Source organism: Panthera tigris, chromosome E1 (genome assembly GCF_018350195.1).
Source record: "Panthera tigris isolate Pti1 chromosome E1, P.tigris_Pti1_mat1.1, whole genome shotgun sequence".
Classification (NCBI taxonomy): domain Eukaryota; kingdom Metazoa; phylum Chordata; class Mammalia; order Carnivora; family Felidae; genus Panthera; species Panthera tigris.
This window is the reverse complement of record NC_056673.1, coordinates 4,953,324-4,978,695: the sequence shown is the minus strand read 5'-3', so window position 1 is coordinate 4,978,695 and position 25,372 is coordinate 4,953,324. Positions and strand designations below refer to the sequence as shown.

General features: G+C 50.4%; 1 protein-coding gene across 1 annotated transcript in view; it reads right to left on the bottom strand.

Moving 5' to 3' along the window:
• Window positions 1–17,474: 17,474 nt before the first annotated feature.
• Window positions 17,475–25,372, bottom strand: part of ADPRM (ADP-ribose/CDP-alcohol diphosphatase, manganese dependent) — a 35,520-nt gene continuing 27,622 nt past the window's right edge. Inside the window, exon 5 of the mRNA XM_042965854.1 lies at window positions 17,475–18,009. Coding sequence (XP_042821788.1) covers window positions 17,978–18,009 — 32 coding nt within the window. The 3' untranslated portion in view covers window positions 17,475–17,977. The remainder of the gene's footprint in view (window positions 18,010–25,372) is intronic.

Sequence of the window (25,372 nt, the reverse complement as noted above, 5' to 3'; positions counted from 1 at the left end):
CTTTTTCAAACACCAGGGTGTTTGTGTGGCTCAGTCGGTTGAACGTCTGACTTCGGCTCAGGTCATGATCTCATGGTTCATGAGTTCGCGCCCCGCGTCAGGCTCTGTGCTGACAGCTCAGAGCCTGGAGCCTGCTTTGGATTCTGTGCCTCCCTCCCTCCCTTCTGCCCCTCCCCTGCTCATGCTGTCTCTCTCTCAAAAATAAATAAACATTAAAAAAATTGGAAAAAAAAAAAACCAAAACGGCTTCACCACTGTTCACACCTCTTAAAAGGCCCTTTGCTGGACTTTTGAAGGATCCCCTGGGGGGACTGCCCAGCCCAGGGCCGGGGTGGGGGGGTGGTGAGGAGGCCCCCACTGCTTGGACAAGGTCCATTCGACCTTCCCCTCTCACTGGGGCCCAAATGGGGCCAAAAGGGCGGACACACCAGGTGCATCAGAAGAGCCAGCAGCGCAAATGCCATTTGCATTCTGGGTGGAAGCAAACTGCCTGAGCCTGAGCCGTGCATGGTCTGTTAGCTCTGAGGTGGTGGGAGAAACACATAGCTGGCCTCGCTGGCCAGCCCCTCGGGAAGAGACACGTAATGTCCTCGGTGCAGCTGACGTATAGGGACGGACAGAGTCAGAAAGGAAGCTACCGGTCTGTGTCCCCAAACAGATCATTCTGGGATGAGTTTCTTTGCCCAAGGTGACTCACCTGCCCTCACCCAGCCTCGCCCAGCCACACCCAGCCACAAACTTGCCAGTCCCTTAGGTGGGTCCCAGAGTGCCACTATTGGGAAACACGACACATCAGGTCAGGTCAGTCCCAAGTTCCAAGTCCCAGCTTCAGCCCTGGTGCCCGGGGCTGGGGGGTGGTGGTGGGGGGGGGGGGTGCACATTCTCTGGCTGGGGTCTGGGAGTAATCTGGAGGCAGCCAGCGGGCTGATAGAAAAGACGGACAAACCCTTGACTTGTCAAAGCCCTCAATGCCGTTCACAGCAGACATGTGCTTCGGGACGTCGGTCACTTCGCTGACCGCCACTCTCCTCATCTGTAAAATGGGACGTTGCTCTGGACTGGACTGCAAGGCTGCCAAATGTCTCCCACATGTGACGACACCCTACGGGCCACCCCCCCGCGCTCCACCTGCCTGCACCACAGACTGCCTGGAGATTCCTCCCGTGTGCTCGTATTTTATGGGATATTCACAACGCCCTTTAGCTTTCCCGTGAGTGTAGGGTTTACTGACCAGATAAAAAGAGAAATCTAGAGGTCAGGATCCGTGTTTTATTTTTTTAAATTTTTTCTTTAAAGTTTATTTATTTGTTTTGAGAGTGAGAGAGAGAGAGAGAGAGAGAGAGAGAGAGAGAGAGAGAGAGCGCACAAGCAGGGGAGGGACAGAATCCCAGGCAGACTCTGCCCTGTCAATGCAGAGCCCGATGCACGGTTCAGTCTCACTGACCATGAGATCATGACCTGAGCCGAGATCAAGAGTCAGACGCTTAACTGACTGAGCCCCCCAGGTGCCCCCAAGATCCGTGTTTTATTTATTTATTTTTTTAAATTTTCTAATGTTTATTTATATTTGAGAGAGGGAGACAGAGTGTGAGCAGGGGAGGGGCAGAGAGAGAGGGAGACACAGAATCCGAAGCAGGCGCCAGGCTCCGAGACATCAGCACAGAGCCTGATGCGGGGCTCGAACCCACAAACCCTGAGATCATGACCCGAGCCGAAGTCGGACGCTCAACCGACTGAGCCCCCCAGGTGCCCCAAGATCTGTGTGTTAAGCTCCACACTGCTGCAAGGCATGTTGGATTCCTGTGTCAACCACCTTGATATTTCCAGATTAGTTGCGTGATAAACATACATGGTAGATAGAGGCACAAAATATATCCACTGAGTGAGTGAGTGGGTGGGTTTAAATCTTGTAGCTCTTCCTGAGAGGACCCAGGACAGCTCCCCAGGCTCTTGTCTCAGGGCCTCTGCAGGGAACAGCCCCAGTGGGAAGGGCAGAAGCAGATGGCTGTCTCCCAGCGAGGAGGGCCAGCAGGGGGGCCCGCAGCTCCCTGGAGCAAACACGCACAGTGCCCCACAGTGAGCGTGGAAAGACCCTTTGTTTCCTCTGCCCTTTGTGTGCTACCCACCCCCCGTAACCCCCCCCTCCCCAGGGATGCAGGTACCTGTGCAGTTGCTAGGGAACCATCTCTCTGAGCACCTAGGGGAAGGGGCTGTGCTCACCAGGGCTCAGGAGCCTGTGCCTGCTCTCCGCTCCAGGAGTTTGTGGTGGGACCAGATGAGGCCTCCCCTGGACCATCACCTGCACTGAGGGCTTTCTCCCCCCCCCCCCCCACCACACACACACAGAGTCAGGTGGTCGATTCAGGAAAGTGGGGAAAGTAAGATGCCCGGGATGCCCTGGAAAGAAACGATGGCTGCCGGTCCCTCCCTCTAGGGGAGAGAGAGGGATGGGCACTCCATCCTGTCCGGTGAGGCAAGATGATGATGGCAAGGCCACCAGCTCAGAGACGCTGGGAGAGGTTTGGTGGCATTTGTTCTTTGGTGTGAAGTCCCCAAGGGAAGCAGAGAAATGCTCTGCTTTTTAGAACCACTGAAATCAGGGGTTCTCAGCCAAGAATATTTGCCTCTCTGCCCTCCCTCGGTGGGGGGGGGCATTTAGCCACCTCTGGGGACATTTTTGATTGTCATGACTAGGAGGTGCTACTAACATCTAGTGGGTAAAGGCCCAGGACACTACTTAGCCATCTTACATCACACAGGACAGCCCCCACCCCAAAGGAAGAACCAATCCAACAACTTCTGCCTACTAGGCTCCTCCTTCTCTTTGTTAATCCCTGCTCATTGTTCGGATCTCCTCTTGTCCAGTAAGCCTTTCCAGGAACCCCAGGCTGGGTCAGTGCCCACCCCACTCCCCTTTTATTCTCTCACCGGCACCCTGCACTCAGCAGGTGTCTTATTCACAGTTCATCCCCAACACCCAGAATGGATAGCCTGATGAGCGCATACGTTCGGTCTCATACGGTTCTTCAAATCTTTCGTTCCTTAGCACAGTTGTCCCAGCATTTTCAAATTTTTTTAAATGTTTATTTAATTTTGAGAGAGAGAGAGAGAGAGAATGAGCAGAGGAGGGGCAGAGACAGAGGGAGACATAGAATCTGAAGCAGGTTCCAAGCTCCGAGCTGTCGGCACAGAGCCCGACATGGGGCTCGAACCCATTAACTGTGAGATCATGACCTGAGCTGAAGTCAGATGCTTAACTGACTGAGCCACCCAGGCGCCCCTGTCCCAACTCTTTAGACACATGTCAAATGCCTCAAAGGCGCTTACTGAGACTTAATAAGCATAGGTCCCCTCCCCCCCCAGCCCCACCCCTCAGCCCCTAGCCCAATGTCAAGCATAGGAGTGGACAATCAACAGCAGTTTGCTGCCTGCTTCCTGCCTGGCCTGGGCCTCCAGCCCACTCCCGCCAGGAAAAGGAGTGAAGGATTCCTGTGCATCTGCAGAGACTGAGAGCCAGGAGCCTGGACAGGACCCCCAGGGCAGCGAGGAAGGAATTAGCTCCAATCGCATTAACGTGGTTCTCAGGAAATGCTGTTGAATTAGAGGTTACAGCCATGCCAGCTGCCTCTTTTTAATAGGACACTAATGCTCATTCTGAGTAATTGCTCTATTTGCAATGGTTTCTTAATGTTCAGCTTCTGGAGACCTGAGAAGAAAGCATCTTGTGTTTCCAGTAATCAGCTCTCTGCTGGGCAAGGCAGGAACCCGAGCTGGGGAAAGGCCCTTCCTGGCCAGACCGGGGGACCCACAATGCAGACAGCCTGAGGAGGGGGCAGGGGCTGGGTTCCCTGGCCAGCTCGTGCTCCCAGGACTTTGCAGAGGGTCAGCCCATATAGGCAGAGGCAGGCAGGTCTCTGTGCACAAAAGAGCCTCACTGAGCCTTCTCTAGGGCTCCCTGCATAGTTATGCTGCTGCCTAAGGCAAGTCCCTGCTAAGTGTTCTAAGGGTGTCCGGCACCTCTCCCCGCATAACATTTATTATGCTTACCATCTTGATTCTGATAGCACTTCCCATCTTGGTTATTAGAGTAATTAAGGTTCATTGGCGGGGAGAAAAAGCAAAGTGTACAGAAGGAAACAGATTGTATTGCCACAGCACTCGATGATCATACCTCTCTAACATATTTTCTATGCAGACGCACACATAAAGATCTGAAAACACCATTTTTTAAAAAAAAATAGGGCTGATCACACCATCCACCCTGGTTTTTTGTTTGTTTGGTTTTTTAACACCAGGATGGCCATGCTTCATTATAATTGCTTATACAATTGTCTGCCTTTCCAATGAGTGTCTGCTCACTGTGGACAGCATCCATCAGGGAGGAAAAATTTTCCTCTACCCCTCAAGATTCTTCTGGCTGGTCTAAGAATTGACGTGAGAACAGATTAACCGAAGAAAATAAAAACGTATTGATGTGCATACAGGGAATCCACATAAACATTAGAGATTCCCAAGACACTCAAAATGAGGTGTATATGTCATTCTGGACTAAGGAGAAGGGGGCAGGGGTCTGGGACTACAAAGGCAAGAAAGGCTATTCACAGAAAGAATGGAAAAAAATGAATGTTTGGTAAACAAATGTCTGCTGGGCCATCCAGAAACACTGGGACATGGGATTTTGATCAAACCAGCCTTGCTAGGCTCCTCCCTACAATACCTAGTTCATATTCTACTCTAGTATATTCTATAGCGACAGCACCCTTCCGGGAGCATGTCTTCTATCCAAATTCTTTTAGGCAATTAGGAGGAGGGAGAAAGAAACACCTATTGAGTTTTCTGTTTCTTCAAAATAGCCTTAAAAAATCCACCTGCCAAAAAGATACATGCTGGGAGGGGCAAATCTTGCTCTCTGGCACACCAGACTCCACCAGGCTCACTGGTACTCACTGAGCAGAGAGCTAGCACATGGCAATCACTCCATGAATGTTAGCTGGTGAAACGGTGTGCCAGTCAGGATTCCCTGGGTTGCAAGCAACATAATTAAAGTACCCAATTAAGCACCCAATTACAACTGGCTCAAGCAAAAAAAAAAAAAAAAGAATGATTTAGCTAAAACATCTTGGATATTCAAAAATAATTCTAACTTCAAATGAGACTTGATCCAGTAACTCATCCAGGACCTAATCAACCTTGGTCTTTATGTCTCTTTGTCCTGTTTTGTGTGCTGCTAGTGTCATCTTTAGGCTCCTCGTGGTGGCCCAGAAACTCTGGGGACATGTCATGGCCTCACACCATCGCCATACAGTCCAGGAGAAGAAAGCAAGTCACTTCCAATAACAGTAGCATATGTTTTGGAGGGAGGGGACGTTCCTTTCTCTGAACCCATCCCTGTGGTCAAGGGCATGGGTGGAGCTGGGGGTGGGGTCAATCCTACCCAAGCCCCATGGGGGAGAATGGAGAATAAATGAAATACAGGAAAATCCCAGTGTTGAAAGGAAAGGGAAAGGAAGACATGAAGACCCACTACAAATGAATGATGGATAGATGGATGGACACATGGGTAGGGGGAAGAATGAATCAGCTCTTGAGGAGAGCATTATGGTTCTCACTCAGAGAAGGGAGTTTGTGAGGCAGATGGGATTCATGGGGAAGACAGGTGCCTGTCCTATCTCGAGAAGTTTTTGGCACGGAGCTGGGCCATCATGTCCAGAGGAGGTCCAGCGGCCACCCCGTCACTGAATGAAGTCATTCAGGGCACAGGGCACTTCCTCCTTTTAGGTCTTGGTTTCTCCATTTGTAGAATGAGTTGGGGGCTGGGGATGGGCTAGGTTATGTCTCTTTCAGTTTTCAAATCCTATAGTTGAGTCATTTCAGACATTCTCCTCAAAAGTTAGCTGGCCTCAGCACCCCACCCTGAGGTCAGCCAGCCACCGGGAAAGAGTGAGGGTTAGCTGAGTGGACGGACACTGACCATTACTCGATCACCATGAGCCCCAAGTAGTGAAAAGGGAACCTGTAGATGCAGGAAGAGTATTCTCCTCCAGAATTCTCTGGAACTTCGGTGATTTGTGTCTGAAATGAAGGACTTTGGCTTGACTCTGAGTCAATAGGAAGCCTCTGGAAAGTTTCAGGCAAAGGACTGCCATGACCTGACTCCCATTTTAAGAGTCTCCCCACCAGCTATGTTGAGACTAGAAGAGGTAAGTACCTTCTTACTCCACTGCTCTCGTCCCCTTCCTGTTTACCTCCACCTCTCCCCCGGGCAGCTGAGGGGGCCAAGAGTTCTGATCTTATACCAGTGAATCTAATCGTGAGGATATGAGAGGGGAGACGGTTCCTCTTCTGGCTTGACAGCTTGGGAAATAAGGGATTTTTGTTTGTGAACAAACACCTCATGTCCAGGCAACGATGTAACAGCATACCTAAAGATAGACCTCTGCCTGGTTTATTGGCATAGGCTCTCCACGGTCAATGCCGCCAGCAGGATGGGACAGTCTATTCTCAACACAGCAGCCTGAGTGACTCTTTTTTTTTTTTAATGTTTTATTTATTCTTAAGAAAGATAGAGAGAGAAAGAGACAGAGCATGAGCAGGTAAGGGGCTGAGCGAGAGAGGGACACAGAATCCAAAGAGGCTCCAGGCTCCGAGCTGTCAGCACTGAGCCTGACGCGGGGCTCAAACTCACAAGCCGTGAGATCATGACCTGAGCCGAAGTGGGACGCTTAACCAACTGAGCCACCCAGGCGCCCCCTGAGTGACTCTTAAAATGGAAGTCCAACCACATCAGTCCTTTGCCCCAAACCCTCCTGTGACTTCCGGTCTCATTCAGAGTCAAGCCAAAGTCCTTGCAGTGACGTACAGAAACCATCTGTTTCTCTTACTCATCATGTTGTCTGTTTTCCCCTCTAGAAATGGGTCTTTTCTCTGTCTTGTTCGCTACACCAGTCTACCTCCCGTGCCTGACACCCAGGAGATGCTCAAAAACTATCTGTTGCCTTCTGCTGAACGCACCCTCTTCTTCTACCCTTCTTTTGGGGTGAGAGGCGGATGATAGCGCCTCTGAGCGTTTGCTGCAGTCCCAGGCTGGTATTTCCAAGCAGGGAGCAAGAAGATGCAAAGCGGAAATGAGGAGTTGCCCATCAGATCAACTTTGGGCCATCTCTTTATTTATGGAATCCACTGATGCAATTTTGGGTACTCTGAGGTCAAATAAACCTTTTGGTTTATTTCATTCTTGTACCACACTACCTAAATTGAGGCAGTCAAGAGTAAACAGAAACAAAATGCAGCTGCTGCAAAGACTTGGGAATTCTGCTTCCTCAGAGATTTGTCTTGGATAAGTTGGTTTCCTTCCACATCAGGGAAGAAACTGGAGCTCTGCCTCCCTGAGCCATCGGGTGTCTGGGTGTGCAAACCCCACACTCGGGGCTGTTTATTTCCTCCAGAGCACTTGGCTTGAAATGAAGTAATGAGGTTGCCCATTGAGTGGAGGTGCCTTGGTTGCAGAAGAAATTCAAACAGGGATCCCTCCCTAGAGGGAGACCGGCAGGCCTTCCCACTTCATTGTTCTTAATAATGAAGGCAATTCGGCAGTAGGGAAGTCAGTCTCGGGGGCCTGCCCTGCGGACGGTCTTGGGACAAGTGCCTTCCCCCCGGCCCCCCCCAACAGCCCTCCCGATTGCCCCCCCTGCAGGTTTGGTTCTGGGTGACCTTTCCATCCTCCGTTCCTCAACACGCCCCCCCCAACATCCCAGCTCCGCCAAAGCTGATTGGACAGTGGTGATCAGGTGACCCACAAAGAGCCAATCCTGGGCTGGCAAGCTCCATAGACCAGAGTCTAGGCCAGTAGAGGGAGCTGGACCAGTCAGTTGTGCTCTCTCCGGAATCCACCAGGGTGACGGTGCTGTACCAGCTACGGGAGGAGAGCAAAACAAGGAGAGGGAGGTGGGGGTCGGGAGATCAGCAGGGTGATACAGAGAAGAAACAGAGCCGCTGAGTAAGCCAGCGAGGGGCGTGGGAATGAACGGACACTGAAGTAGCTGAACCCAAATTAACGATGGGCCGTTACTGCCAAACCCAGCCCCGAAGCTGATGTGGATCCCAGACTCATTTCCATCTCCGGGCTCTGGGAATCCTACCATCCTGGGTCCCGGGTTCAGGAGCCCACCCTGGTCCCGTTCTGGGATTTCTGTCTTCTCTTGGTGCCTGTGCCATTCTCACGATAACCACCCCACCCCCGGTTTACTTACTTCTTGAGCCTACACAGTGTTTTGTCTCTCCTCCAACCACAAGGGCTAACTCGGTACAATGCCTTCATTAACTTGGCCAGGCATCAATACTAAAGAGTGAAGTGTTTGGGTAGGGAGAACTCGTCATCAAAGGGCTTTCTGATTTCCCAAATGATAAGCAAAGCAACAGCTGTTTAATCGAACGTGGGTTCCCCACCTAGACTTAAAAGCAGCTCCCGTTTATTGAGCGTCTGCCATGGAATGTGCCTTTTCTAAATGCTTTACATATTTCCACTCATTTAATACTCCCAGCGCCATGGGGTCCTTCTGTTTTCCTATAGCCGCTTTACAGACCAGGAAGTAAAACTAGTATGGGGCATAGCTGGGATTTGAACCCACGGAGCGCTGTTCCAGAATCTGTGTTCTGAGGTACTCCGGTTTTCAGTCTGTCGGTACCAACTGCCCTTTCTAACGTACCCTAAATCTGCATTTGCTGCAAACCTCTTTTCAGTTAATATATTCTACAGATCCACAGTATGGAAAACAAAACCAAACGGAGCTTCTCTGATTGGAGATGGGGTGTGGGGTGATGCACCTGGAGTCCCAGCCACCTGATCCCCTTCCGTGCCCCCCACCCCCCACCCCGGGCAGTGGTCCCTGGAGAATCAATCGCCCCTTCTCTCCTTCCCCACAGGGAGTGTGGTTTGAAAAATCTCAAGTGTGTCTGTTTGTGGGCAGGGGGAGGGAAGCTAGGGCATGTGGGAGATAGGCTTCCAGAGGGACTCTGCCCTCCACGCACTCTGTAGACAAGTCATGTCGCCTCTGAGATTTCAGGGGAAACACCTGTCACTCGCGAGGGGGCCCAACTTTCTGTCCATCCCAGGCTGCTGCTTGGTAGCTGGGTCGGGCTGCTGCCAAAGCCTCTCTAGCCAATTATGTTCTTCCCAGATAGGCTGGATGCAAAGGATGAAAAATCAAGGAAGGAGGGAGCAAGATTTACTCTGTCCCTAGCTGCCAGCTCACCAACTAGGCACAGAAGCTACAGTACTTCCCACGCCAGTCATCAGCTTGAACTCTTGGGATTACTCTTCCCCAAATGTGAAGGGTTAACTCTCTCCCTCACTCCCTCCCCTCCCTCTCCCACTCTCCCTCTCCCTCCCCCCGCTCCATCTCCCCACCCAGCCCCCCTGTATGCCTGTATTTCTCAACCTCCCCTCTTGGTCCGGCTGCTTTCTATCAGGTATTTGGACTTTATCTAACACACAAGTGCTGCGTCATCAACCAAGAAATCACTCAATAATTGTTTGATTGTAGTAACTTCAAATCTCCTTTCTGATAACTGAATCCTGCTTCTTTCTGTAGACTATGAGGTCTTAAAAACACATTTACACAGAACATAATTCAATTTTTAAGAGCTATAAGGCAGGTTTCCCCACAGAGATCAAAAGCACCATTTCCTGCAGGTGGCAGGCAGGGCCGTATCTATTTGTCTGCAGAGATAAGAACGGCCGGCCGCCATCCAAGCTGAGCTAATTCCAGAGCACGCCCAGCAGACTTGTGCTGGATGCCTTTTAACAGACTCTGCTGAAATGGGTAGTGGTGCTCTCTTGCAGCCGGTGGAAAGCCCTGTGCCCTGGGGCATAGGCACTGAGTGATGGTGTGTCAGGATCATTTCAAAAAATGCTCCCCAGGCAAAAACAGGGAGCCAAGTGAGGAAGGGGCGTGGGCAGGAGGACAAAACTATTCAGCAGGAAGGGGCAGTAATGTCTGGGGGCATGTGACACTCCAGCCTCCAGCTCTGCAAAACAACTTCTGACTCACACCCACGATGAAACCACCCAAGGGATAAAGGGGTTTTTTCCACTCAGGTCTCAACTTTGGGACCAGAAGCAGGTCTTCGCCCCTTAATTCTGTCCTATTTGTCCATAAAGGCCCATAATTACGGCAACGGAAGTCAGGTTGTGGGAGCATTTTCTAGGCCAGCACTGAGCCATGTGTTTGCTCACTGGTTCATCCAACCTGTGAACCTTTTACTGCCAAGCCTGCTGTGTGCCAGGCTCTGTTTGGGGGTCTTGGGGATACAATGGTGGGTAAAATATAGAAAGTCTATCCTCTCAAAGGGCTCACGTTCAAGTGGGAAGAGAATTAAAAAATGCACAACTAAATACACAATATAAAGCAATGAGAAGCGCTTAGGAGAAAAATAAAGCAGGCTCAATGGGTAGAAAGTGAAGAAGGGTACTGTTTCAGACAGAGGAGTACAGTCTTTAGGATAGGGTGTCCCCTGATGGTAACCTAAAGGAAGGGAGAGATCAAGCCACAGAGAGAGAACAATCCGTGTGGAAGAAATGCCATCGGGAAAGGGGACGGTGTGCGTGGTATGTGGGAGGGAAGCGGGGAACCCAGTAGGTATGGTGTAGAATGAGCAAAGGGGAGAGAGGCGGGACATGAGCTCAGAGAGGTCATAGGCCTTGTAGGAAGGACCCAGACATAGAACTTTCTTCTGGCACCACTAGAGAGTGTTGAGATGAGGAGGGTCTTGATTTTTTTTTTTTCCTTTAGAACAGTTCTGGCTACTGTGGGGAAAATAGAATTGAGGAGGAAAGATGGGGGAAGCCCAGATGCCACCGAGGCAGCAAAGGCAACAGTCCAGGTGACAGCTTTAGCACTAACCCTCAGGGTGGACAGGAGTGGCCCCGCTGTGAATAGATTTCCAAAGTGGAAGTGACAGGTTTGTTGCTGGATTAGCAACAAACTAAGGAAGAGGACACTCTCCCTCGACACTCTCCAGCAGCCTTGCTAAAGCTGGTGGGAAAGTGTGCACTCAGGAAACACCTCCTGATCGCCTGTCTCTGGTGGCCAGAGGGGCTTGTGTTCCTGGGCCCCATGGGACTGCAACAATCAGAAGGACGGTTCAGAGCACACCCGGGCACTCAGCGCACAGACAGAGCCTGAAACACACACCCATTCTGCCTGTGAAAAAGGCCCATTTACGTGTCCTGGAACTTCAGGCTAAGGGATAGGCTTTAGGTGTGCCACACGTTTAGCGGCTACAAAGATACTCTCAGGGAATGCAGGCGGAAAGACATCATCTTCACAATCTCTCTTGGCGTGGCCACAGCTTGAAGGTACCTCCCAGAAGCGAGCTTATATACTTGTCCGAAGCCCTGATTCTTTCACCTGTCATCCAGGGAACACCTCCAGATCTCCTGGTCCAGAGGTCAACAGGGTCTACAACTGCAGTTCCATAGGACTGTACGTACTTACGTATGTTAAAAGCTGCTGCCTGAGAACCTGGCTTCCCATCAGCCTGGAACTAGGTGCTGAGATCACTCCATCTGGAACACACTTGGCACACGCTCAACAACTGGAACCTGTCAAGGGTAAGTCAGGCTACGTTGACCTTAACGAGCGCGAGGGACAACCAAGAGCTAGGGCAAGTTTGAAAGATAAGGGTCCTCTTCTACACAGGGCCACTCCTTCAAGATTGGGAGGGGAAGCTGTGTGTGCGCCAATTCACAGAAAGAGAGGGAGCCAAGCAAAATGAGAAAACAAAGGAATATGTTCCAAGCAAAAGAAAAAGACAAAATCTCAGGGGAAAAAAAATCTTAATAAAACAGAGGTAAGTAAAATGTATGATAAAGAGTTCAAAATAACTGGAACGCCTGGGTGGCTCAGATGAGCATCCAACTTCGGCTCAGGTCATGATCTCACAGCTTGTGAGCTCGAGCCCCGCGTCGGGCTCTGTGCTGACAGCTCAGAGCCTGGAGCCTGCTTTGGATTCTGTGTCTCCCTCTCTCTCTGCCCTTACCCCTTCACACTCTGCCTCTCTCTCTCTCAAAAATAATAAAACATTAAAAAAAAAATTTTTAACAGTTCAAAATAACAGTCATAAATATTCTCACTGCACTCAGCAAGACAGGTGAACACAGTGAGAGCACAACAAAGAGGCAGGGAATACAAGAAAGTACCAAAGAGAAGTCACAAAGCTAAGAAATACAATAACTGAAATGAAAAATACACTAGAGGGGTTCAAAAGCAGACTAGATGAAGCAGAAGAACAGATCAGCAACCTGGAAGACAGGGCAGTGGAACTCACCCAAACAGAGCAGCAAAAAGAAAACGAATTTTTAAAAGTAAAGAGAGCTGGAGAGAGTGATGGGATACCATCAAGCAGAATAACATTTACATCATAGGGGTCCTAGGAGGAGAAGAGAGAGAAAGGGGCAGAAAAGTTACTTAAAGAAATAATGGCTGAAAACTTCCCTAACCTGGGGAAGGAAACAGACATCCAGGTCCAGGAAGCAAAGAGAGTTACAAATAAGATGAATTCAAAGAGGTCCACACCAAAACACATTATAATTAAAATGTCAAAAATGAAAGAGAACTTTGAAAGCAGCAAGAGTAAAACAACTTGTTACATACAAAGGGATCACCATAAAACTCGTAAGAGCTGACTTTTCAGTAGAAACTTTGCAGGTCAGAAGGGAGTGGCATGATATATTCAAAATTCTGAAAGGGAAGAAAACAAAACTTCTAACCAAGAATATTCTAACCAGCAAGGCTATCATTCAGAATTGAAGGAGAGATAAAGAGTTTTTCAGACAAGCAAAAGCTAAAGGAGTTCATCACCACCACACCGGCCTTATAAGAAATGTTAAAGAGACTTTTTTTCAAGCAGAAAAGAAAACGAGTAACCAATAACAAGAAAACATGAAAGTAAAAATCTCACTGGTAAAGGTGAACGTACATTAAAGGTATAAACCACTTATAAAGACAGAATGAAGGTTTAAAAAGTAGTGGGGTGTCTGGGTGGCTCAGTTGGTTAGGTGTCCAACCTCGGCTCAGGTCATGATCTCACAATTCATGGGTTTGAGCCCCGCGTTGGGCTCTGTGCTGACAGCTCAGAGCCTGGAGCCTGCTTTGGATTCTGTGTCTCCCTCTCTCTCTGCCCCTCCCCCATTCACACTCTGTCTCTCTCTGTTGCTCAAAAATGAAGAAACATTAAAAAAAATTTTTTTTAAGTAGTAAAACTTAACTATAACTATAATAATTAGTTAAGGGATACACAAAATGAAAAGATGTAAAATATGACATCAAAAACATAAAACATTTGTAGGAGGGGCAAAAAAATGTAGAGGTTTTTAAATGCATTCAAATTTAAGCTGCAATCAACTCAAAACAAGCTAATATGCACATAGGCTGCTCTATGTGCCCCTCATGATAATCACAAAGCAAAAGCATATATTAGCCCCACATTGGGCTCCATGCTGGCAGTGTGGGGCCTGGTTGGGATTCTCTGTCTCCCTCTCTCTGCCCCTCCCAGCTCACTCTCTCTTTCTCTCTCTCAGTAAATCAATAAACTTAAAAAAAATTAACTCAAAATGGATTAAAGACTTCAATGTAAGATCCGACACCATAAAACTCCTAGAAGAAAACATAGGCAGTAAGCCCCTTGACATCAGCCTTGGCATTGAATTTTTAGGTTTGACTCCAAAAGCAGAGGTAACAAAAGCAGAAATTAGCAAGTGGGATCATATCAAACTCAAAAGCTTCTGCACAGCAAGAGGAAACCCTCAACAAGATGAAAACACGACCTCCCGCACAGGAGAAACCATTTGCAAATCATAAATCCAATAATAGGTGAAGAAGCTAAAACAGAGAAGGAAGTCAAACAGCTCAGCAGCACAAAACCCTACAAACAATCTGACTGAAAACGGGCAGAGGATCTATATGGACATTTTTCCAAAGAAGACACGGACAGCCCTGAGACACATGAAAAAATGTTCAACATCACTCGTCAACAGGGAAACGCAAGTGAAAACGTCCAGGAGGTTTCATCTTGCACCTGTCAGAATGGCTAGTCTCAAAAAGACAAGAAAGAACAGTGCTGGCAAGGATGTGGAGAAAAGGGAGCCCTCGTGCCCTGTTGGCGGGGACGTAAGTTGGTGCAGCCACGGCAGAAAACAGAATGGAGGCTCCCAAAAGATCGAAGAATTACGCCTACCATATGATCCAGCTGTTCCGCTTCTGGGTATTTATCCCAAGGAAACAAAAACACGAGTTCAAAAAGATGTCTGCTCAGGGCGCCTGGGTGGCTCAGTCAGTTAAGCATCCAGCTTCGGCTCAGCTCACGATCTCGCATTTCACGAGTTTGAGCCTCACGTCGGGCTCTGTGCTGACAGCTGAGTCTGGAGCCTGCTTCGGATTCTGCGTCTCCCTCTCTCTGCCCCTCCCCTGCTCACCCTCTTTCTCTTTCTCTCTGTCTCATAAATAAATATTAAAAAATTAAAAATAAAATAAAATAAAAAACAAAAAGATGTCTGCTCCCCCCCCCCACGTTCGCTGCAGCATTACCCATAAGAACTGAGATGTGGAAACATCCGAAGTGTCCACTGATGGATGGTTGCAAAAGAAGATGTGTACCTATGTACAATGGAATACTACTCAGCCATGAACAAGGAGAAAACCTTGCCATTTAGAACAACATGGGTGGACAGGTTTTGAAGGGGCTCCGTGTAGCGCCTGTCTGGGACACAGGTGTGGTCAGCCTAGAGAAGAATACATTTTGCAGTTGGGGTCCACTTTCTGAGAATGTGACGCACCGTGACCTTGGAAAAACAGAGTTAGGACCAAGCGCAGACATGTGTGAGTTTTGCTTGCGAACATGGCGGAGGGGAGGGTGTTGAATAGAGTCCTTTCAAGGGTCTTATGCTAAGTGAAATACATCAGACAGAGAAGGACAGATACTGTATGATTTCACTTATATGTAGAATCTGAAAAACAAAAAGGAATAGACAAAACAGAACTCATAGATACAGAGAACAGACTGGTGGGTATCAGAAGGGTAGGGAGGCGGGAGGTGGGCAGAAAGGGCAAAGGGGGTCAGTTGTAAGGTAACAGTTGGTTACTAGATTTAGCGTGATCACTTAGTAGTGTATACCAATATTGAATTATTATGGCATACACACAGAACTAACAATGCTATATATCAAGTTTACCTCAATTAAAAAAAAAAAAAAAAAAGACCTGAACAGATTAAAATGAAATCACACGTAGGGTTGGGTGTAGGGCCAGGGGCGAAGAAGGCTAAAGACTGAGCCCTGGACCACGTGTTGGAAAGATGACAGAGATCCAGCAAAGGAGGCTGTGAGAAGCCAGGGAGGCTGGGCTCTGTGGCTGAGGGCAGAGAGTATTTCAAGGAGGAGGCCTGATCAGCAAGGTCAAAAGCTGCTAGTAAACGGGGCAACAGGACAAGGAGACCCCACCTTGGAACTGACAGGAGGGACAGATATGCATGGAGGTGGTAGCTGACCTCGATAAGGTCATAATCGGTAATCCCAGTATGCACGCGGCCAGCTAGACCTTACCTGCTGCATTTTACAGATAAGGACGCTGAGGCCGGGAGGGGTCTGGTGATGCACCCGGGGCCACGTAACCGGTCAGTGGTGGGGACGGGATGGGGAGGCGGATGCATCTGGCCTTAGAGCTGCCTTGTCGGGGCCATCCAGGCTCCTCACCCCCTGCAGCCCCTGAGAGGGCGGTCTTGAATTTACCGCCAAGAGGACAGTATCAGGATGAGGTGCTCCTAGAAAGTAGCTTGATCCAGTTTGAAACAGAAGCCTGGGGTTTCGTTTTCATTGCTTTTATTCCTTTTTTTTAAAAATAGAAATCTATTTCTTTCTCTTTATTATTTTTAGAAAGAGAGAGAGAGAGCAAAAGCGGGGAAGAGGGGCAGAACGAGAGAGAGAGAGAGAGAGAGAGAGAGAGAGAGAGAATCCCAAGCAGGCTCCACACTCAGCACAGAGCCCAACACAGGACAGGGCTCGATCCCACAACTGAGAGATCATGACCTGAGCCAAAATCAAGAATCGGAGGTTTTTAAAAAAATTTTTTTAATGTTTATTTATTTTTGACAGAGAGAGAGAGAGAGGAAGAGACAGAGCACGAGTAGGGGAGGGGCAGAGAGAGAGGGAGACACAGAATCCGAAGCAGGCTCCAGGCTCTGAGCTGTCAGCACAGAGCCTGACGCGGGGCTTGAACTCAGGGACAGCGAGATCACGACCTGAGCGGAAGTCGCACACTCAACCGACTGAGCCACCCAGGTGCCCCAACCCATCTTATTTTTGATGAGTTTTCAAGATGCAGACGTTAGTACCCTCCACCCTTTGGCGTGTATATCATTAACTAGAATTTAACATTTGCTTAAGGGTTTCCTTTTTTGAGATAAAGTTTGCAAACAGAGAAATTAACAAATCCCAAGCTTGCATATGCAGTTTGAACAAATACATACACGCCCGGGTAACTGAAACTTCTACTGAGATACAGAAAATTGTCACCACCCCAGAAAGTTCCCTCCTGCCCTCTCCCACTCTCACCCCACAGGCAACCGCTGACCTGATGCTTTTCACCATAGACGATTTTGCCTATTCTAGAATTTCACTTAAATGGAATTCTCCAAGCGTGTGCTCTTGTCCGCCTGGCTTCTTTGGCTCAGTACGATGTTTTTGCAATTCACTAATGCAATAGCATTTTTTAGTTCATTTCTTGTTTGTGTTAGTAGCATTCCATCATATGAATATATCACAGACTGTTTATCCATTCTCCTGTTCCCTGCAATAATTATTTTGATAAAAGAAATTATTCCCTAATGAATTTCTATTTGGGATGCTTCCGCTTTTCTGTTAAGAATTCTCTCATCGTTTAAGTTAGCAAACTGGGTCTGAGTCACGGCTCCGAGAAGCTGTGGGTTCCTATTTCAGGTCCAACTGTTACTAACTGGGTGACCCCGTGCCAGTCACCTGGCCTTACCGCGCCTTCCTTTTCCCAGCTGAACACTGGGAGCAAAAATATCTCAAGCATGTGAGATGCTTCTCAGGATTAGAGCTGCGACTTCATTCCTTTGCTCCTTCATGTAACAATAAGTAACAAGTGCCTGCCAGGTTCTGACTTTGCTAAGCCCTGGGAAAGCATCAGGAGACAACAGCAGGCACCGCCTTTATGGGGCTTTCAGACTGGTGGTGTAGACCGACACCACACTGCACCCTTAATTATTTAATTGCCATTGTGATCAGGGCTGCGAGGGGAGACGGGCAGCTGCTGAGAGCCTGTAACAGAGCTGCCGAGAGCAGAGAGGAGCCAGAGTTAAGTAAGCAAACGGGAAGTCTTCTGGGCAGGAGCCACAGAGCTCCACAGCTCCCCAGAGGGGTGGAGAAGCCATGCCGGAAGAACAGGAGAAGGCTGTGCAAGAGAGGGGCGCAGGTGTCTACGAGAAGTGGAGGGGAGGGCAGAGGAGCAGAGAACAAGGGGAGAGGCTGGCCAGACTGGGTTTCTCGGACCGTGTTCAAGCCTCAGAGCCACAGGCCGCTGGGGCGGGCGTATGCTTCACACAGGACCATCAGGCGGCCTTGGCTGCTTTGCTCAGCGCCAGCTCCCTAGTGCTCAGCACAGTGCCTGCACCAATTTGTGCAAGGAAGGGAGGGAGGGAAGGAGGCCTGACTTTAAGCACAGGTTTGATATTTGCGTCTCGCTCGGGTCGCCGGCTGCAATGGAGAGACTGGGTGGGAGGGAGCGTATACGAGGTGCATGAGTTTGCTTGGGCCCCTGGAACAAAACAGCACAGGCTGGGTGGCTGTGTCCACGGACATTTATTTTCTCCTAGTTCTGTAGATAGGAAGTCTGAGGCCAAGGTGCCATCAGGGGGACATTCTGGAGTGGTCTCTCTTCCTGGCTTGCGCACGGCCAGCTCTTCACTGGGTCCTCACGTGGCTTTCCACTGTCCCTGCGTGGAGAGAGATCTCTCTGGTATCTCTTCCTGTAAGGACGGCAGTCCTATCGTATTAGGGCCCCACCCTTGGGACCTCATCTAACTTTATCTCGTGAAAGTCTCCATCTCCCAAAGCCACCAACACTGGGGGATAGAGCTTGAATATACGAATTGGGGAGCGGGACCACGGTTCAGTCCACAACATGGTGGACGCAGGGAAACCAGTGAGGAGGTTAGGGAAGAAACGCCGATGGCTTGGACTGGGTGTTGGCAACGAAGACAAAGGGTCATGGAGCAGAAAAGTCCTCCGGAATCGGTGGCGGACTTCAGAGGGAGGGAGGAGGAAGAGGTGTCCAGGGTAACACCTAGGTTTCCACAGTGGCATTCGTGCACTGAATGGTGGCCCTGAAAATGTCTATCTGCGACCTAACCTATTGGGAATTGGTGAATGGGACCTGTTTTAGAGAAAGGGGTCTTTGCAGATATAATTGAGTTGAGGATCTGCGGGTGAGATCAACCTGGATTACCCAGGGGGGCCCTAAGTGCCAACGATCCTGTCCATCCGTCTCCTTATAAGAGACAAAAGGATGAAGACAGGGACCAGAGAAGGCGTTGTGAAGGGACAGAGGGAGACTGGAGTCACGTGACCACAAGAAGCCACCAAAAGCTGAAAGAGGCCAGAAAGGAGTCTCCCCAGAGCCTTCGGCGGGGAGCCTGTTCCTGCTGACCCCTGGCTGGACTTCGGGTCTCCAGAGCAGTGGAAGAATGAATTTCTGTTGTTTTAAGTCCCCAGCTTGGTGGTAACCAGCCAAGTCACTCCTAGGCAACTAATTCAAAGAGTAAAAGGGTGATGGTGCCATCTGGGACGGAGGGAGAGCTGGGAGGGCCAGGTCTTGTAGGATGGGAGCAAGAGTGTGAGTTTAGATCTAGAAATCCAGACTTCGCGGTCACTTTAGGGTGTCAAGGACATCAAAAGGCAGCAGCCCGGTTCACAGTAAATACTCAACAGCTGATTGCTATTATCATTATTATTTACTTTTGGAGTGCTCTAACATTAGAAGCGATTGTTCCTCTTAAACATATCTATCTTAACTTTCCCTGGAATCTCGGCGGGGCGGGGGCGGGGCGGGGGCGGGGCGGGCGGTAAGCAGTTTGCACTAGGACACAGGCAAAGCTCAGCTCTTCCCTTGCAACGCTCCCATTTGGACACCAGTATTTCCTGGTACAAAGTTCTGTCTGTACCTCTTCCCCCGATCCCGACTCCGCAACCACCCAGAGAGTCTACACTGCAAGCAGGCAGGGGGAGCCAACGGAAACAGCCAGCCCCGCCTTGCCCTCCCTCCCTCCCTCTCTCCTTCCCCCCCCCCCCCCCCCCAACTACAGAGCCGCTGAGCCTCCTGGACTCCACTGGTAGCAGGAGTCCGCCACCTTGTGGACACCCACGGTCCTAACAGCCTGGTCCTGACTCAGGTGGGGATCAGAGAGAAGAGGGTTCCAAAGTCACTTCACCTTTCCCACCTCCAAGTACTATTCCCACCTTCACGGAATGAGGCTCCAAAAGTCAAGGGTAGGGGTAGTAACTCTTTGTGGTATTGAGAACGGCTGAGAGGCAAGCAAGCAGGCCCTGTATCCAAGTATGCCAGGTACCCCCACGAGAGAGATGGAAATAAGTGACCGTTCGTGGGATAGTCCAGGAACAGGAACAGCACACTCACACACAGATCAACCAGCACAAGGGAAAAACCAAGATGCGCTGGGAAAGCAATAAAAGCCGAGTGTAAGGAGATGCAGGAGAAAGGACCCCTGGTTCCCACCAGAGGACGAGGGAAGTCCAACTGAGGCCAGGCAACGAACGACCCACCAGGGAATCTGAACAGAGCCAAGGCCACGTAGGGGAGGGATCCCATCGTGGGCAGGTGTCAAGAGGTCTCGGAGTCCTCCCGGAGCTCACCGGCCTGCCATAGTCAGGCCTCAAGCACGCAGACCCAAACACTTAATGGGCCATCACGCGGAGAGCGGACTCTCGTGTGCTATTCCCCGTTGGCTTTCTGTCCTCAGTGTTGCTCCAGCGGGCTTTTCTCCCCGTGGCCACTGCCCCCCCCCTCCCAGTCCCAGCCAGCATCATGTGTGGGCTGGTCTGCTGCAAGCACCTGCTGGCCAGTCCCTGAGCCTCCTCTGGGCTCTCTCAGCCTTGGCCCGCCCACGCCTCCCTCCTCGCCACCCCAGCTCAGCTCTCCATTGTACTCAGGATAAAACCAAGCTCCTTGACCTGCACTTTTCTCCACTCACACCGGGGCCCCGGCCTTTGCTTCCCAATTCGGGGCCTTGTGGCCTGCCCCGTGCTCTGCATGAAGCCCTGCCCCATACCTCCCTCATCTGCACTCACCCTTCATCTCTCAGTGCCCTCTCCAGGAAGTTTCTAGAAGCCTTTGGAAAAAGTCCGATTCCCCTGTTTCACACATCCCTACTGCAGTCCTACTTGCCCGCCCTTCCCTGCTGTGATCACCGGCCTGTTGCCGTGATTATCGCTCAGTCTGCAAACGCCAAGGGGCAAGGACCTGGCGCTTCTGTTCACAGTCACGTCCTCGGTTACCAGCATGGCGCCTGATGCAGAGGAGAGTCTGAATAAATATTTAGTGAATGTGTGAAATCAGCACGCTGCTAGGGAGCCGAGCGATGGATAGAAATATACGTCGACGCTACGTCGAACTGTCCACATTCTCCCTCCGTGGGTATAAGGGGAACATCCGGAATTTTGAGGAACATTATTCGAGGCAGGTGACTTGCACTGTCAATCAGTATGGGTGGGCTTTAAGGCTTTCATAACGTGGTCTGAGTCTTGCCGGTAGTAGAAATAACAAAGTTTTGGGGTGATGGTGGGGTGGTCCAGAGCCGATGTCCAAGAAAAAACTCTTGAAAAAGATGTCTTTGGTGCAAAATGGTGATTTTATTAAAGCCCAGGGACAGGACCCGTGGTCAGGAAGAGCTGCCCTGGGGTTGTGAGGAGAGACTGGTTACATACCCTCAGGTTGGGAGGGGGGCAGGGACAGCATAAGTCTCTAAGGAATTTTGGAAGCAAGGTTTCCAGGACCTTGAGGGGCTAGCTGTTGCTAAGGAAACACCATTTATTACCATCTAATAAAACCCCAGTCATGAGACCCTTCAGATGCATATCAGGGGGCCATAAGCTTAGAGTACGACTGCCAGCATATATCTTGGGGCAGCTGAGATAAAGGAAATTGACTTGCAGAATCCTCGAGGTTGGGATAATATTAAGCTCAGGTTCTCTCTTTGCCCCCAGCAAAGTGTCATCATCGAGGCAGCTGAGCTCCTGGAGGACGGTCACTCTGCCCGTTTCAAGGACTTGTCAGTGGGCGGTAGGCAATAAGGGAATTGAATTTTTCATTTGCCTTAGTTTCCCACGTCGCCACGGCCAGCACTTAAACCCCGTTCCTTTGTTCTCGGGTAGGCAGGCGTGTCCCAGGAATATCACACAGATCCCGCCTGGAGGGAGGGGGTGCTGTTAGCCTGTCCTCTGCCCTCCGCTTGCCGCACGCTCCCTCATCAGAAACCCAGTCCCTTATGGAGACCAGGTGGGTTTTGCAAAAGCAAATCAATCCTTGCCCCGGTGAGGTACACGTCTGATTTCAGAGACCTTAGGTGCAGTCTTTAGAGCTGGGGGAGGAATCCCTCCATTGTCCTTTCCCGACCCCACCTCCCCGCCCCAACCCCTGCCAACAGCAACGCTTCCCTCACACAGACAGAATCAGCAGACTGGACAGAAGGGTGGAGATCCAGTGCGGTGGATGGAGAAAGGTGGATGGGACAGGATCTGGCACAGGCAGGATTCTTAGCCCCTGTCATCTCTGCCCCCACACACGGCATCCAGCGGGCATCACCAACACCCGCGTTCAGGACACTCACCGACGATGACCCTGCCGCGGACTCAGTCTCTCCTGCTCCACCCCACCCCTGAGTGGCTGATGACAGGACAGGTAAGGGGGATGGGTACAAGGTAAGTGAGTCTGTAAGAGAGAAGAACGGTGCCTCCTCAGCTGCACTCAGAAGCGGGCGAGATGGCTGGGGCCAGCAGGTCAGCTCGGTTTCCGCTCTGCAGGCGAGGTGGGTGTGAGGCCACACTCTCCAGAACTCTAGAATCACAGCACAGAGAGGAACGGAGCTTGTGAGGTGCCTCTCGGTCGACATCAGCCTGCGCGAGGACATTTGACGGGGAACCTTGAGTGTCCCCGGCCGGCGGAGGAAAGCCCCTCTCTGGCCTGAGCTGGTGTGAGCTGGGCCTACCCTGGCCCACTGGATGGACAGGACTCTGGGTTTTCACGGCCACCAAGCCCCCTCTGCTGACACTCTTTTTTAGACACGCTCAAGGCCTCATCCGCTGCCCGTCAATCCCGTGGCCCCGGGAGGCCGGCTACGTCTGTCCGTGTTGAGTCTGCCGGTCTCTGCTCCGTCAAAAAATTCAAGTTACTGAATTTATAATCCCACTTGCAGAGCACAAGCGAGCACCTCTGTTTCCAAGTCTTCCGGGGACAGGTATCCGCGTGCTGCCCAGGCACCGGTGGCTCCCGCTGCTTTCCTGATGCTGTCACGGCTCTGGCAGCTGGGGGACAGCCCGGCAGAATGGAGGCCTGTCGAGCCGCCCCTTCTGCAGAAGCCACCGTGACAGGCCCCTGCCCCCACCCACGTGGCATCATCTCGACCGTACTGTAACGCTGCAGTTAGAAAGGGAGACGAAGTGACTCCTCAGGCAGACCTCTCTGGGATACTGGATTCTTTCAGACTTATTTCTTGGGGCGCCTGGGTGGCTCGGTCAGTTGAGCGTCCGACTTTTGATTCTGGCTCAGGTCATGACCTCATGGTTCACGAGACTGAGCCTCGAGCTGGGCTCTGCGCTGATAGCACGGAACTTGCTTGGGATTCTCTCTCTCTCTCCATTGCTCTCTGGCCCTCCCCCACTCATGCTATCTTTCCCTCTCAAAATAAATAAATATACTTTGAGAAAAAAACTTATTTCTCATGACTTTTCAGGCTAAGCCTTCTCTTCCCTGTCTTTGCAAAACACAGGATTTCAAGCATAGGTCTAAGTACTGATTCATGGTTTTACAAGCCATCGTTCTGCGGTCATGGGTGACGAAAGCCCCACTCGCACAGGCGTACGTAGAAAGAGGGGACTCTGCTGGCTCACAAAACTGAAGGGGGGGCGCGGCAGCCCCCAGCGTTGAACGTGGCTGGTTCTAGAGCCTCAAGTGATGTCCTCTGGTACCTGCCTTCTTTGTCTCTGACCTCGGATTCCTCTACATGATTTCACCCTCAGGAAGGCTTTCTGCTGGAAGCTTTGGCATATATGTGGTCAGCTCAACACAGTCAGCAAAAAAAAAAAAAAAAAAAAAAAAAAAGGGAAGCAGTCTGGGTTACCAGACTTTGCAAAGATTTGGGACATACTCATACTAAAAGAATGATTCCTTGTCGATGTGAAAGTCAAATGTCACTAAGCACCCCGTATTTTATCTGGCGACCCCAGTCCAGCACAGCTCCCAGGACCGAACGTGGCCAACTGGGATCACGTACCATCCCAGACCCAGTCGGTGCGGTCAGGAGGATGGGTTACGCCGAGTGGCAGCCTGGGGTCACCTCCCTATTTCTGGAAAGGGGGCAGCATGGTCAGCCCTCTGAGTATAATACATGCCCCGGGGGAGGGAGGTGGGTCCCTCCCCAAATAACTGGGGTGCTGACCCTAGAAGGAGGGGGATGAGCCCTGCACAGGTGAAAACAACAGATGTCTACACAGTGACCTTGAAGGTCCCAGACAATAGCGAAAGTTATAAAACTCCACGGTGGCTTTATGGCACACCATAGTTTACAAGGCACTTTCCACACTAGTCTCTCCTTTGCCATATACTCCTGTTTGGTCGGCAGGTAGTATAATCACTCCCTGCATGAGTTTGCCGGGGCTTCCGTAACAATGTAGCCCAGACTGCGGGGCTTCAACAACAGACATCCCTTTTCTAGGATTCTGGAGGCCGGAAGTCCAAGGTGAAGGTGCAGACAGGGCTGGTTTCTTCCAAGGCCTCCCTCTTTGGCTCCTAGATGGCTGTCGTCTTTCTTCGCTGTGTCTTCACGTGATCTTCCCTCTGTGTGTGTTGTGTTTGTGTGTCCCCATCTCCTCTTCTTAGAAGGACACCAGTCATGGGGGCGCCTGGGTGGCTCAGTCGGTTGAGCATCCGTCTCGATTTTGGCTCAGGTCATGATCTTGTGGTTGGCGAGATGGAGCCCCGTGTGGGGCTCTGTGCTGGCAGCATGGAGCCTGCTTGGGATTCTCTCTTTCCCTCTCTCTCTGCCCCTCCCCTGCTCTCTCTCTCTAAATAAATACGTAAACATTAAAAAAGAAAAGGACACCAGTCCTATTGGATCAGGGCCCACCCTAGTGATCTCATTTTAACTTAATTACCTCTTTTCAGATCCTATCTCCTGTGAAAGGTGAAATGAAATGGAGTCGCTTACGTCAAGCAGTTTTACAAGGGAGCCAGGGGACTATTAGGGAGGTGGTCCTCGAGTACATCCTCATTGGGTAGAACTTCTGAGCTGGGCCAAACCACAAATGTTCCAGGGACTCTGCACGAACACCTGTAGTTGCCACAGGAATGGACTTCTGCTTGGTGGCATCCTTGGTGACCAATGATGTCCAGCCACCACTGGCTTTCTGCCACTAACACCAATCAAAACTATTTGTGAACAACATACACAAACATTCCCTTGTGTCTTCAGAAACCTGACTTGTGTTCCTCATGGGACACAATTTGGGCTGCTACCCGAATCTGTGCCCCCCCCAAAATGCAATTCTGGGACCCCCAAATAAATGCTTTCGTTTTATTTCAGTTCTGCCTCTTTTCTCGGTCAACTCTTCAAACACGGCCACATTCTGAAGTACTGGGTGTTAGGACTTTGATATATGAACTTGGCCGGGGGTGCAATTCAGCCTAAAACACTACCCTCTCCTTTATTAGTTTTTTTAGAAAAATTACAAAATAATTAATGTTTATTTATTTTTGACAGAGGGAGAGCGAGAGAGAGGGCATGAGCTGGGGAGGGGCAGACACAGATTCCGAAGCAGGCTCCAGGCTCCGTGCTGACAGCAGAGAGCGCAATGTAGGGCTTGAACTCACAATCTGTGAGATCATGACCTGAGCCGAAGTCAGACGCTCAACCAACTGGGCCACTCAGGGGCCCCTTTTTTTCAGATAAGGAATAGAACAGTGAGGGTGGTCAGGACTTGCTCTCGGGTTCCAGGGCTGATTGGGCAGTGGAACTCACTAAGAAGCCACATTCTCTGACTGGCCTTTATCCCCAACATGCAGCCATT